Here is a 14,552-nt window from a genome sequence, read left to right as displayed (position 1 = left end):
CCTATAATGATTTGGAAAGGACATGAATTAATTCATGGGTTAAGTATATTGCAACCCAATGCAGAATTCTGAGTGACAGCCTATCATATTCTATTAGTAGCCCCCCCCCCCTCCTAAACCTCTCACTCACTCACTCTCTCTCTCTCCATCACTTGTTCTCTTTCCACCCAGTAATCGGACCCCTAATTGGTTCCGTCTCCGGGTTGGTTTTAAAACCATGCTCTTTTATTCAAGAAAGTTGGGGTTTAGAATGCCCACTGAGATGTGAGCCCAATTTTTTTCAATAGAAGAAGCAAGAATTTGGGGTTGTTAATTTTTTCACTGTTTGGATACTCGAAGGGTATTTGTGTCTTTTTCAAATTTCATTTAATGGTTGGTTAACAGTTGATTAACGGTAGGTACTGGATTGACACGTTTTAAAAGTTCAGATACTGGAGTATTGCATTTTAAAGTTTAGGGACCAAAGTGACACCAAGCCCAAAGTACAGGGTAATAATAAAAAAATTTTCCAAATTAAAAACAAAAATAGTTGAGAATAAAAATATTTTGACTCAATTTTTAGACTTTGGGAGGTGAAGAAATAAACGAGTTTTAAGTTCTATTCATTTCTTCTAGTGTAAGTGTAGTGGTGTGGCTGTGTGGGAGTGGTTTCCTTAAAAGACAGGAATACCGAAGGCAGGGGGTCAACTGGGAAGCTAGGGCAAATGGGAGTGACAAGACAGCAGGGTAGAATGATCCAATGATTGAATGAATCTGTGATCGAATCCATGAATGGTTATGAGGAGGGCCTCCATTTATAAGGAGAGATCCCGAGGTCCCGAAAGGAAGGCATTGAAAGAATTTAATTCCCATTAGGAAATGGGATATTAGATTCGTTGTCAGTCATTAAGGAGCACTGCTAGGGTTTCGCCACGTGTCTTACGAGATCTCTCAATGACTGACTTTCCTTTCATCCGAGAATTTTCATAATCCGCATGTGCTACTTCCTTTCGTGACCTACTTAATCAACGTGGTGCTAGTGACGTCATTATCTAGCAGGTACATTTTTACTAAACCCCCATGGTGTCTTATCATGCGCGTAACTTAAAGTTGCACGTGTAACCGATATTCAACTCTGGTTCAAAGTGACCCGCGGTTCTGTAAGGGTCTCGAGTTCATCGCAAAACCTCGCGTATCCGAAGTTCATCTCAGAACCACGTATATCTGAGATTTGTTGCAGAACTGCATGCGTCCAAGGTTTATCGCAGAACCACATGCGTCTAAAGTTCACTATGGATTTACATTAACTAAAGTTTATCTTGACTTGTGTCGGGTACAAGTTTATCGCGGACATGTGATAAGTCAAATGTTCATCGCATACGTTCGATGAGTTATAAGCTCATCACAGGTAACTGATGAGTTATGAAATCATCGCAAACATCTAAGTGATATCAATTTGATGTCTTCTAAACTTTGATGGTCTGAGCAATCACTATGTACCTACATCTAGAAATAACATGTCAAGGGGCATGGTGTCATTGTGCTTTAGAATAATGGGCAACACAAGACCCTTGCAATCTCACACCATTTTTTGCATAAATATGTTTGTCCACAAGTCCTTTAAAGTGTTATAGCTTGTTTTATAAAAAAAAATAATGCAACCAGAATTGGATAGGTATAAACTAACAAAGTTGATTGATTTGTTTGTTCATGGCTACAAATGGATTGAGTCGGATTTAATATAGGTTAGGTAGTAGATATAAACTTTATTCATTTATATTCGAATTTCATTCAGATTTTTCCCATAGATTTTTTATTGGATTAAAATTGTACTTGGATTCTGAGTGCCATTAATAAATTAAATTAAAAATGATCAAAAAAAGTTACATATTATTAATAAGAACTAAGGGTCCGTTTGGTTTGCAGGAATAGGGGTCTGGAATCGGAATCGAAATGGACTATTCTGCTATTCCGCTTTCAACTGTTTGGTTGGGTGGAATCGGAATCCCATTCCTATTCCTGCTGGAATGGCATTCCCCCATTTGAGGGAATGGTCATTCCTGCCCCTCTCTTGGGAATGAGATCCCATTCTTGCTGATTTTAATTCCCATTCCCATTCTTGTCTGAACCAAATAGACTATGGGAATGATCCATTCCGATTCCGATTCTAACTACGAACCAAATGGACCCTAAAATGACTGCTATTTTATCTCATTAATAAAATGATTTGAATAATTTGTTTACTTGAACCTATGGCAATTTAGGTAATCTTTTGGTTGCTTGTCTTTGTTGCCATGGGATCTATTATGAACACAGGTGTATAAATTTGAATGTGTAACTGATCATAGAGGTGCAAATCGGGCTGTGGGCGGCACGGCCCGACACAAACTTGAACCGGCACGGCCCACTTTACACCTCTAATCGATCATGAGTAACCATGCCAATGCTCTACACACATGGGGCTCACATTCATTCGTGATTGGTCACACAATCAAGTTTGCATACGTGTGTTTGCACCAAATCCGAACTCACTTTTGTTACATAGGTTTGATAAGAATATTAAAGTCATCATCATTAGGGCTGCCAAATGATCGGGTCTGGGTCAGGTCCAGTTAGAACCGAAACCACCCCGATAAGAAATAACAAGGACCCGAAAACTGACCCATTGGTTCTGGTTCCTGGAACCAAAACCGACCCAATTGATTCAAGTCCATCAGGCCCATCAAATAAGATCCAATCTAGCCCTAATCATCATCCTCATCATCATCACTTTTAATTCATCCAATTACCTTTCATCAGGACCTATACTTAAGGTATTAAATCTCAATTATCAAAAAGAAAAAATATTAATTCACATTTTCTCATTAAATCTCACATTTAAAACATTTTTGTCTCTCATCAATAAATTCCACTAATTTTATGTAAAAGATTCACTAATTAAATCTATAAGTATATGCCACATAATTTTAATAGTATAAAAAACTATATTTTTAAATCCAACCAAACAAATGAAACCTTTCTTCAACTTGGATAGTAGGTCAGCAGTTCAACCATCTCAGTTAGGGATGTCAGTGGGCTGGGTTAAGTGATAAACCTCCATTGATCCGATCGTATGGGTTAGGATTGGGTCAACTTTGACCAGGTTTCAAGTTGGGTTTGGGTTGGGATGAACTCAACCAATTGACATCGTAGCTTTGATATATGGTTAAATAGTGCCAATTTATTATGGGTGTACTGCATATGAGTCTAGCGTGGGGTGGGGTCGGTATCCCCTCTCCATTCAATTGGGTTGGTTCAAGTTAGGTTGGGTTGGGACAAACCCATACCAAATCCAACCTCTTGACATTAATCAAATAAAAAATGAGTCAATCAATGATGTTGGAACACTCTAATATTATATATTTTTACATATTAATCAAAAAACAAATATGATGAATATGAAGTATATTTGTTAATGATGGAATGACAAAATTTTAAATTGATCAATCCATTAATAAAAAATAAAAAATAAATGGGTTGATCAATCCATAATGTCATAATGGAATAGTAATATTTTTAAAATAAATAGAAACTATGAAATTTTGGACATATTTTAATATCATATATTTATTATAATAAACAAAACCTATTAATGAAAAAATACAGAATCTAAAATTGTATAGGACCTTGAGGTGCTGGATAACGGGTTTAAACATCCAAGCCAAATGGACCACCAACCGATGATGTTATAACTAAATCATAAAAATTTTAAAATTTATAAAAATTATCTAAAAAATGAACAAATCTCTATTTTTTCTCACATTATATATTCGTCATATTAAACAAAATGTTTAATATAGAGATTTGTTAACTAACATAATGTAGGACGTAAAGCCACATGCCTCACCAATTTTGCTTGTCCAGGCGGTTTGCCTGATCAGTACTGAGGATATGTTTGGCAAAATATGGTATACCACGTCAGCAACGTGAGATATAGATCTGCTCGTTAGACTAGATTGATGTATCTTGATTGGCCTATGAGAAGGAGAACAAGTGAACTTGCTCATAGTCTTGTGTTTTGTATTGGTATATATCGTCCATAGTGTTGTTACTCTGGTCTCGTGGACCAGATGGGCCCCCTTTAACCAGCAGCGAATGAAACTGTAGTCCACGTGGCTGATGGGCTAGCATGGTACTTGGGACTTGGGAGTTCACATGTGCGGCCCACAAGGGGGCGCCCTACAATGCTCGACAGCACATTCCCACTTTGTATTGAGAACATCTTCCGAAAATAAGTTCGGGAGATGATGTAGACATCACTGGGAGATGTTCTAAATACAAGGTGGGGATGTGCTGTGGGGCACAGATGTGAATTCGGTAATTGGCTATGTTGGGCTTGGTGGTGGTACCAACAAGATCCCATTCAGTCGTCACGAAAAGAAGTTGACAGCGTATTTACAGCTACAGCTACACATACACGATTGAAAGTGGGTGTGAGAACCGTTTTTGTAAGAATGGAATCCGAATTCAGTACCAAATTGCAAAATGGGATTTAATCCTTACAAGCCCATTCTCGCACCATTTGCACAGTCAATTGCAACCATAGATTGAGAATATCACCCCATGATGTAAAAGGTTGTGAGGATAGTTTGATAAAGATAGTGTGAGGAGGGAATCCAAACTCTGCCATTTGCCATTTGGCTGCCTCTTCATTCAATCCCCGTAACTCTCTAAGCCGTAACAAAAGAGACCCACACGCGTGACCAGTAGTACCACACTGAGTGAGTGAGTGAGTGGTAAAGTCTTGGGGATGCCAGTATCAGTAATTCAGTAAAACAGTATTGCCACTGGGATCCCATAATCCCGCCTTCGCCAGGACAAGCACACATCGGCGTTAGGGGCTGGTTGGATCAGAATTCAGAACCACTGCCGCTGCTGCCTGCCATGCCGTTTCCAGTTTCCACCCACTCTGCACTTGCACTTGCTCCAAAATAAAATCACGAGGGGCTTAAGAGACAAACCGGCCCAATGGGTGTCAATTCTCTGCTTCTTATTTCTTTCTTTCTTTCTTTCTATGTTTCATTTATCTTTCGCTCAATGCAAAGGTTGGTCGGTCATCGGTGCATATATTCACTCTGAGTCTATTTTGGATTTATATTTCTACTCTTTTCAAACTCAGCCTATTTATGTATTAAAGATGACAGTAAATATAAAAAAATGGATGCAAAATTAGTCAATGTAAAAAAAGTGGATTCCAATTATGTGGTTGTATCTATCACAACTAAAAATCATTTGATTAAATTATAAAATTAAGTCAACTTTGCATTTTTATCAAGCAGACGTATTTATACTCACTTCAAAAGGAGTTTTCTTCTAATAAAACTAAAAACCATGTTTACATTTTTTGTATTTGTAGTCTTATATATCATTGCCAAAATAAGCCAACTAAAAATCATTTTCTTTTATATATCTTATTTATGAGATGATTTGCAAGCAATTTTTACAAACTTTTTGATAATTTCATCGCAAGAGAGGAGAAACTAGCGATACCCAATTCAGTATAAGTTAGGCGTAATCTGAACTAGCCGCACATTGTTAATACAAGTCGGTTAGGACGATGATGGACATGAAATGAGCATAACCATATTGATATTGATTTTGTTTTCAAAAAACAAATTCACGCATACGGGCCTTTCGATCAGCAACTGCTGCCAATTTGTGAGGAATACAAAGGCCACCTTAATTCTCCTGATTCTTTCTTTTTTTTTTTTTTGAGAAGAATGACTTCTTCTCAAAGGCCATTAATTTGAATATAGGAAATTGCTTCTTTCGACAAAACTAGGGAGCCGGATCTGCTACCCACCATACATTACAGCTGCGCAATGGAAATATCTCCCATGTCATTCATTCATGGGGAGATATTCCCAATACAGGGTGGTGGTATTCTGTAGGTAGAAATGTGGGTAGAAGGGTTGCCACCTAACCTTTCCACACTCACCAAGCTTCCGATATGCTGATCACAAAATACTGGTTGCATTCTGGTAACAACAAAGTACAACTGAGGAGCACTGCCCCAGGCCCCATGAATAACCTAAATAACGTGAGATATTTGACTGTAGGATCATGTGGTCAATATTTTGTGATCAGCAGATGAGGACAGCTGCATGCATGTCATGTATATCATTATACGAGGATATAAAATTCGTGGGCTGTGGAACTAACGATGAGATTTCAAACCAGTGATAAATTCAGGGGACCCATTTGAGTCCCATATATTTAAATGCTGGCATTGACCCTTATCATTGATTCTACAGCCGCTGAACAGCTAAAGCCTACTCTACAGGATCCTCTGAACTCAAAAAACCCTACACACTGGAAGTATCTCCCCATGATTTCATGTACATGTATAGCATATAGCAGATATTCATGCTGTGGCTGTGGCTGGATGTCGTGTGCACAGATTTTGCTTTCAGGAGATCCAGACTCGTAGTGTGAATCCCTACGGAAAAGAGACAAAGTGGAAAGCATTGCAAATAGATTGGATTCAAGTCAATCAACACCTAGATCCATATTCAGTATGCTAAATCCATGATTCAATTCAGTAGCTTAGATGGCTATTTGGTATCCCTCCGAATTTGGAAAGACGGGATTAAATCCATTAACTGCAGGTTCTTCATGATAAGGTTAATGGATTTCGTGTGCACTTTACTTTGTCCCCGACTTGTTAATCACCTTATAATGTATAATTACTAATAAAATGATGTATTAACATTGTGATTCAAATTTATTTTCCCCAGACAAGTGCTAGCCTCAATTTCAAGAAGCGTTTTCATAAAAAAAACATCAATATAGAATTAGAAAATACATAACAAAATATATGGCTTTCTTCTTGTTAGTGCCATTCTGGATGGTACTAGCTCTGTAGGCTTTTTTTTTTTTTATGTCATCTGGTACAGTTTTTATTATTACGTGATTCTAAAAACTGATTTACCATGTTGAAGTATAAAAAGTCATTTAGGCTGCATTTGGCATTAAAAAGGAGATAAACCCTTTAAATAAGGAATGCCAAATGCAGTATTAATCTCTTATCCAACAGATGGATTTCAGTCATATATGGCATTTGTGGAATAATTGTTTTGACCATTAGGTTTTCTTTTTTATTGCAGATGATTTTGAATTCTCAAAATAGTGATGGATCAATCACGTGGTACTTGCGTTCATCTATATGATACAGGAAGAGCTAGCTTTGAGTCTTTGACCAATCAAACCCTTCCGAATCGCAGATGCTTAGACAAAGAAATTTGAAGGGCATTTTCTTAAGCACCAAAATATATTGGCATTATGGTCCATTAATTGACTCAACATGGAGTTGCCCATAACGCATTTCATATTGAGGAGGCACGGATTCAAAGTGTAGAAAGGCAATCTCTCTCCATCTCCATGATGTGTGTCAATGGGCCTAGCTAGTGTGCATCGATCTTGTGATGATCCCATTAACCAACTTAGTAAGTCCAGGTCCAGTGTATAGCACCTGGCCACTAAGGGGCAAAAGCGGCATCACGAACACCAAGCAAATTAAAATCATAACATATTGGCATGCATAGTTAACAAAATCGTTCCGCTCTAATCTTTGGACTCTTGGAAAGCCCTGGCTCTGGCTCATATAGAAGGTACATGTTGCCTACTGCTTCTACCTTTCGAGACTGTTTTCGATCACTTAGTCGGTTAGTCCATTACATTCAATGCAATTAATGCAGTGACACTCCCCCCTCACAACCAAGACAACAAAGCAAGATTCAAAATATCGATACATTCAACACCGGCCTGTATCGGTGTTTTTTCTCTTTATTTTATTATTTTTTTTTTAAATCTGATTCGGAGGGGTTGATTTAAGCCTTTAAGGCCAGCATATCGGAAAGGGCTCGATATGATATACATATCAGTTGATACAGCGCAATATGTATCAAAATTTTAAACCTTACATCAAAGAAAAAAAAAGAAGCTCTTCCATCCAACATTACACGTCTTCTATGTTCTATCTTTACCTAGACTGGTGTAGGTCCACTCAAACTGAAAAGTCTTGTTGTTTCAAGATTCAAGTTGGAAATTTGGTTAAAAATATGAACCAAATAGAAGTTTTCCATCTATTTGTATTTGTTTGTAACAATGACTTGCATTCTGATACAAAATTGTACTGTCTCATTTGCACTACCTTCCTCCCATCTCAATTATCTCTCATATAAAGTGAGGACTGAGGACCACATTATCTTTCTTCATTCCACTCCGGAATAAATAATCTACCCCTACCACTATTCTCTTTCTTTCATATAATGTAGGGACTACAGATTAATTCATTTTTACTTGTTATGATACTTCTAATAAACAAATAGGACAAAGCCACATTAAATCAGAATTTACACTCAACCTATTTGCAATTTCATACATTACACCAGTTTCATTTCCACTGCAAACTGAACTTGGAAACAAATCAAGTCTCATTTTAGTTTCGTTGACTAGAAAGCCCAGCACAAAGACTTTCAATATGTTTATATTACTGAAGTTTAGATAAGATACTTTTTATTGGATGTCTAGATAAATTAAGTTTTCAATTACAAATTAAACATATTTACACTTAAATTAAACAAAAGATGATGCTTAAGGAGTTACCACTTGTATTGTGGGTGGGTGTCAAACAAAGAAGGTACTCGCCATTGCTAGTCTTATCATTAAAGCAAACGCAATAAGAAGTAAAAAACTTAAATACCCTTTATATATGCCCTGTTTGGCATATCTTTCTACGTGTTGTTGGCTATTTACAAGTTCGGCAATCCATGGGGGAAGATTTAGCCACCAAAAGACTATACTCCAAAAAGACGTAAGAAGTTCGATTAAAGCTTATTTCAGTAAACTAGAAATGGAACTTTTTGTTTTTTTTTTTCATCTCGTCTTTATACGAAAAGATGCACCTCCAATTAAACGGTCTATGGACTGTCAATATCTCTTTTGTAAAAACCCACTATGTGTTTTAGCTATCAGATCTTCCAGAAAATCTTTTAAAAAATACTTGCCAAACGGCACTATAATAAAGCCCAAACACAACAGACATGTATTAAATCATGATAGATTATACTTATATATTCAAGGATGAGTATATTTATTATTTCTTCATTATGCAAGTATTTAACATTTGCATAGGTATGGGTCCTGATTATAAAACCAGACTAAATAGAGAATTGCTTTTGAAAAGATCAGTCTTAATATCCCATTGCCGTTTCTCCATTGCAATGGTGTAGTGTTTTCTCAGATAACAGCAATGGTTGGAGGTGTTAGACTCTATTGCACTTTCTGAAAAAATAGCGCCATGTTGGAGCCACATCCGCAATCATTCCTTGCAACATTTGGAGAAAGCAAGGAACATCAAAATGTAATTTTCAGAAATGGCACTAATTTTTGAGAATCGATGCACATGTATTTTGAGTTCAAATCAGCTCCCCACACAGTACATCTCCGCCGTGTATCGAAAACATCTCCCGATGATGAAATCATCATATCTGATATTATCATCAGGAAATATTTTCAATACATGGCAAAGATATATTGTGGGATGTTGTGGGGGGGCTGATTTGATCTCGTGTATTTTGCCGGCTTGCTGCCAACCAAACCATAGATTGTAATGCATATTTTGCCGTTTTTTATAATATCTAATGCGACTCTGGCAAAGCGCCGTTTTCTCCAATAATCCAATGGAATCAAACACCTCCCAAGTTTGGTTGAAGACTTGAAGTAATTGATTTGTAAACTCTGATTCTAAGAGGGTGTTTGGCGTAATGGTTGTGTTGCAATTGTGTTTTGGATTGATCAATACAAGTGAAATATGTATTACCACATCATATGCAAGAAAAATGCATATTATATATATATATATATATATATATATATCAAATTCGATGTTTTAAATAAAAATATCAATTTGCATTGATCGAACTCACAGTGCTCAAAACATTTCAAGTAAAAAAATCTAACCCAAATCGCACATGAGCGATGCAATACCACTTTACCAAACACCTAAATTGGTTAGGTCAGATGATTCCCCAAATCGTATGAAAAATTCAATTTGGCCATTTCCTCTAAAATCAGTTGGGGGAATCAATCAGTTCTGATTTCTAGCAACTTAGAATTATGCAGAAGCCTTAGGAGACAGTTGATTTCGGACAATAACACTGACATGTGTATGGCAATAATGCGCAAACCAATAATGTTGCGAAGTTTTGTACATCAATAGCCTCGTTTATACCAAACCAGTGATTCTCCAATCCCCTCAAAATCACTGATTCATGAGAAAAAGATTTTTGATAAATCGAGTCTCATAACCAAATTACACACAATAGAAGCAGCAAGTGAAAATCCCTACATTTTCTTACTAAAGGTGAATTCGATTAGTGCATTTATGTGAAATTTTCGTAGCATTCGCCAAATCCAGTCAGCCAAAAGGATCACCGAGTCCTAGATTGGTGCATCATTCCTTTAGAAATTAGAATTGTTTACTTTTTTTTCCCCCCTTCTGGTAATTGGAGATTCTATTAAGCCAATTCTGTTAAACAATGGATTACTTTTTCGAGGGCTAGTTTTGGTAGTCTAAAATCCTATATAGTATTTCAGCAAAAAATAATCCATATAACAAATTAGAATAAATATAAGTTCTGAAGCAATGCATGCATATAAGAAAGAAGGCTCACTCAGGATATCAACAAAAGAGTCGAATCCCAAATATCAAAGACCAACCACTCAAACTAGTTAGAAAGAAGTCAAAAGAGAAAGGAAATATAAACAATGGAAAAAGATAGAAGACTCGCAACTTCCTTCAGGCACACATTATTCAAAATCACCCCTAGAGGGAAGAGCTCTCAAACCTGAGAAAAATAGAGGAACCAAGAAGATGAAACAGTGATCTAACAAGTGCATTTTTGGCCTTCGATTCAGAAACCCACTTGAGGAATTCAACCATCTGCGTGCGGTCAAGAGAAAAGTTCGAGCTTTCAAGAGCATAAGGAAGACGTGGAAAATCAAGAATAAATAAGCAAAAAAAAAAAAAAATTATTTGAAGTTGAAGGGGAGTCAAATTACCATTTTGGGTTCGGGAGTTGGAGACTGCGAAGTCAGAAGATGGCATGGGAATGGAAATCGAGAGCTGGGTTGTAGAGAATGAGGACCGGTTCGACCGGTTGTCTTCCAAATCGAGCCATGAATCTCTACTCTTTGGTGGCCACTCGTCGAAGAAGTGACGCAGAGGTTGCTGAGGTTCCTCTTCTTTCTCCAACTTCAGTGGCCTTTCGGATTTGAAATCCGTGCCCAGGACGAAGCAATGCTGCTCCTGTTGATGCTTTTGTTGTTTAGAGATGTCTGTAAGGCTTTGCAACTGCAACTGAGAGTAGCAACCTTGTAAACCAGAGCTATTTCTCTGTTTCGATTGATCTAGTGGCGTAAATCGCCACGAATTATCAAGTGATGATGAATCCGGTGCACTCCTGGTAGTCCCTGAAGCTTCTGAAAAGAATGCACGTTCATCCACTTCCCCCTTCAACCCATTAAAATACCTGCTTTTCTTAATGCAAATTGCAGAGAGAGGAAAATCACAACCGGTTATTTGGTTTTCAAAAGAAAAGGCGTAGTTTTGTAGCATTTGTTTCAAGCAAAATATACGAACCTGTAATCTTTGTTGCCCTGCTGAGAGTAAGATCCAGAGTCCAAGAGCAAATGGGTAGAGTTGTTTTGATGTAAGAATCCAATGCCAGGGGGTCTAGAAGAGGAGGAATGGGGATAGAGTAAAGGGTGAAGTGAAGTGTTATAATAAGAGTGGTGTTGGTGATGGGCGTCAGCAGCAGCTACTTGTGAAGAAAGGGAGTAAGAAGAGGCGGTTGTGTTGGTGTTGGTTGTAATGGTGGAGGGGTTTCTGGATAGCGATGAGATTGTTGTAGAGGGGTTTGCTGTAATAACTTCCACAGGCTTTCTTGAACGGTTTCTGCCTCTGTGCATGTGTCTCTCACAGTACTTTGAATCTGGGAATGCTTCTTTCGAGCACCTCCATTTCTTTCCATCTGTTCTTCTGCATCTCCCTGGCTCTGGGTCTGGTTTTCTGCCAAAACCCATCTGAAAACAGCCCCATCCAACTGCAACAACAGATATGCAGACCCCAAACTTACCAAAAATAAATAAGTAAAAACAAAGAGCGACTTAAAAAAAGTAAAATGGAAAAACAAAAAAGCTCCTGCAAGTTGAAAGAAAGAAAAAGTAGTAGTAGTCTGTGTTTGCTTACTGGGTTGGTGAGGGAAGAGCCTCGAAGAGATTGAAGCGTCCAGACTTCTTTTGATAGGGAAGATGAGTTCAGGTGGGACGGGAACTCCTGACACCATGTATTTGAAGATGAGAGCTTGATGTTCAAGCTCTTGCCACTGTGATGCAGTGAACGGAGACCCGTTTCTCGCACTCATCATTAAAAGAACAAAAACCCCAGAAGTCTAAGAAGATGAACCAAGTGGAAACAAGAGCTTCAGAGACAGAGAAAGAGAGTTTAGGCTGGTTGGTATTTAGGAGGGTCAGAGAGAGAAAGGGAGAGTAGCGGGTGTTGGGGGTATTTATTCAGAGTCTATTGGTTGCAGAATCTTCTGTGCATGGATAAACTAATGGCTCTGATGATACTTCTGCCACCTCCCCTGAGTCTGCTCTTATTATGACTGCAACTCTGTTGCTTCTGCTTCTGCGTTTCTGCCTTTGTTGCTGTTCTTGTCTCTGCCATCTTTACGGAAATCTATAAACAAAAGGGAGGGGAGAGAGGGAGGATTAAAAGATAGTGATAGACGATAAAAATTATTATTATTCTGGAGCTTTTTTTTATGGGCGTTATTTATACGAGAGATGGAGTCTGAGACTCTGCGTGTCATGGCGTAGAAGGGAGGGGGGGCTGAACCCTGGGGCCTGCCTGAGGCCTGAGAAGATTGTACGGTTTACCCTTTTCCTACTTTTCTCTTTTACTTTTTTTTGTCTTTTTTTAGCAATGCTAACCATACAAAGTTCCTTTTTTTTTTTTTTTCTAGTATGCTTTAATATCATCTTACACCACACATCTGCAACATTGTGTCATTTCAAGTTGGTCCCTCAACTATAGTACATGTGGGTGCCACACACAAATGTTGCAGATGTATGGTATGGATGTTTTATAACACAAACTAAAAAAAAACAATTTGCATGCATAATATTTTAGTTTCTTTAATACCTCATGACACCTACATTTAAAATTTTGACTTTTTCAGTTTTGGAAATCGGGAGACTCAGAGGAGGTTTTAGTTGGAGTCTGAGAGCCGGAGGCCCTCTAAGTCTTAAGTCTGTGTTTCTGTCTGTCTTTCTAATAAATCATTCAAAGCAAAATCAGTGTTGCTTCCACGCAAAACTCTAAACTGTTTGTGATAACCAACTTCATAAACTGATTAATACTCCAACTTTTTATCTGTTTGTGGATTTATCAGCTGGTTGCCTTTGCCCTTCACACAATGTATAATGAATGAATTACCCTCTAGGCTCTAGCTGTGAAGGTGAATGTAAATAAAACTTCTAAGACCTAGGAGCCATAAAAGACAGAAACATGAGTGATGATGCATGGGCTGTTTAGTAATGGTAATTGTAGAAGAAGGGGGGGCATAACAGGAATTGTGATGAGGATTATTCATTATTGGGCTGAAAAGAGGAGGCTTTGTTTCGTTTTGTTTGGTTTCAATTAAAGTCTCCCTGCAAACCCCATTGTTGAGAGGTGTCAGGATGGCAGATGTTGTAAGAGAAGTGCAGTCTTAACGCTGTTAACACTTTCTGGCTCACACACATGGACTTCTCCTTTTTTTAGTACCACGACCACTTACTACATTAAAAACCAAAGCTTTCCTCAATTTCATTTCATTTCAAGCATCCCTCCCCTTCTCTTTTTTTTTTGAATTTCTTTTCCTTTACTGGTCATGTATGTATGTTGCTATGTCCCCCCCCTCTCTCCTCTTCTTATTAGATGCATTTAGTTGTTCAGAATGTACGTACCTACCCTTATTTAAATTTCACTGACTTCCACTTCAAAACCTCCTCCCCTCACCCTCCCTCTCCCTTTCATTCTATGGGGTCCTGACTCCTGATATATTCGGATCTGGATATGGGTTTGGCCCAACCTACTCCAGACCCAGATCTGACACTTTTCATTACCCAACCCTCAGTTGAGTTTGAGTAATGTAAGTATGTAACCTGAAACTGAAACCCCTCAGAGTTTAGACACTTGGATTGGAAATTTGGAAGCAACTCCGTGATTGCTTTCAATTTTTTGATCGGTGTGTGTAAGTGGATTATGGATACCCAATAACCCAAGTCCGTATATCAGTGTCCGCAGGCCCGCACAAATGCAATAATGTGGACACGCGTCGCTGTATTATTGTAGCAAGTTCGACAGAAATGAAGTGGCTAGGGAGGGAGGGCGGTTGATGTTGTTGTTTTTTGTTTGACCTACTAGGCGTAGGCTTAGGCTCTAGCAGGGCCTAGGGACGGACGAGATCGGAGATTGTTTGTGT

General features: G+C 38.1%; 1 protein-coding gene across 1 annotated transcript; it reads right to left on the bottom strand.

The window, feature by feature from the left end:
• Positions 1-10,611: 10,611 nt before the first annotated feature.
• On the bottom strand, positions 10,612-12,555 carry LOC104609332 (growth-regulating factor 1). The gene is made up of 4 exons (XM_010275619.3): positions 12,272-12,555; positions 11,663-12,125; positions 11,083-11,552; positions 10,612-10,963 (listed from the first exon to the last, which is right to left on the bottom strand). Exons 1-4 carry the CDS (start codon positions 12,447-12,449, stop codon positions 10,956-10,958), a joined length of 1,119 nt encoding a protein of 372 aa, XP_010273921.1. The 5' UTR covers positions 12,450-12,555; the 3' UTR covers positions 10,612-10,955.
• Positions 12,556-14,552: the final 1,997 nt, after the last annotated feature.

Source organism: Nelumbo nucifera, chromosome 6, assembly GCF_055504915.1.
Source record: "Nelumbo nucifera cultivar China Antique chromosome 6, China Antique-T2T, whole genome shotgun sequence".
NCBI lineage: Eukaryota > Viridiplantae > Streptophyta > Magnoliopsida > Proteales > Nelumbonaceae > Nelumbo > Nelumbo nucifera.
The sequence above is the reverse complement of the archived record's forward strand: the minus strand, read 5'-3'. Positions and strand labels throughout refer to the sequence as shown.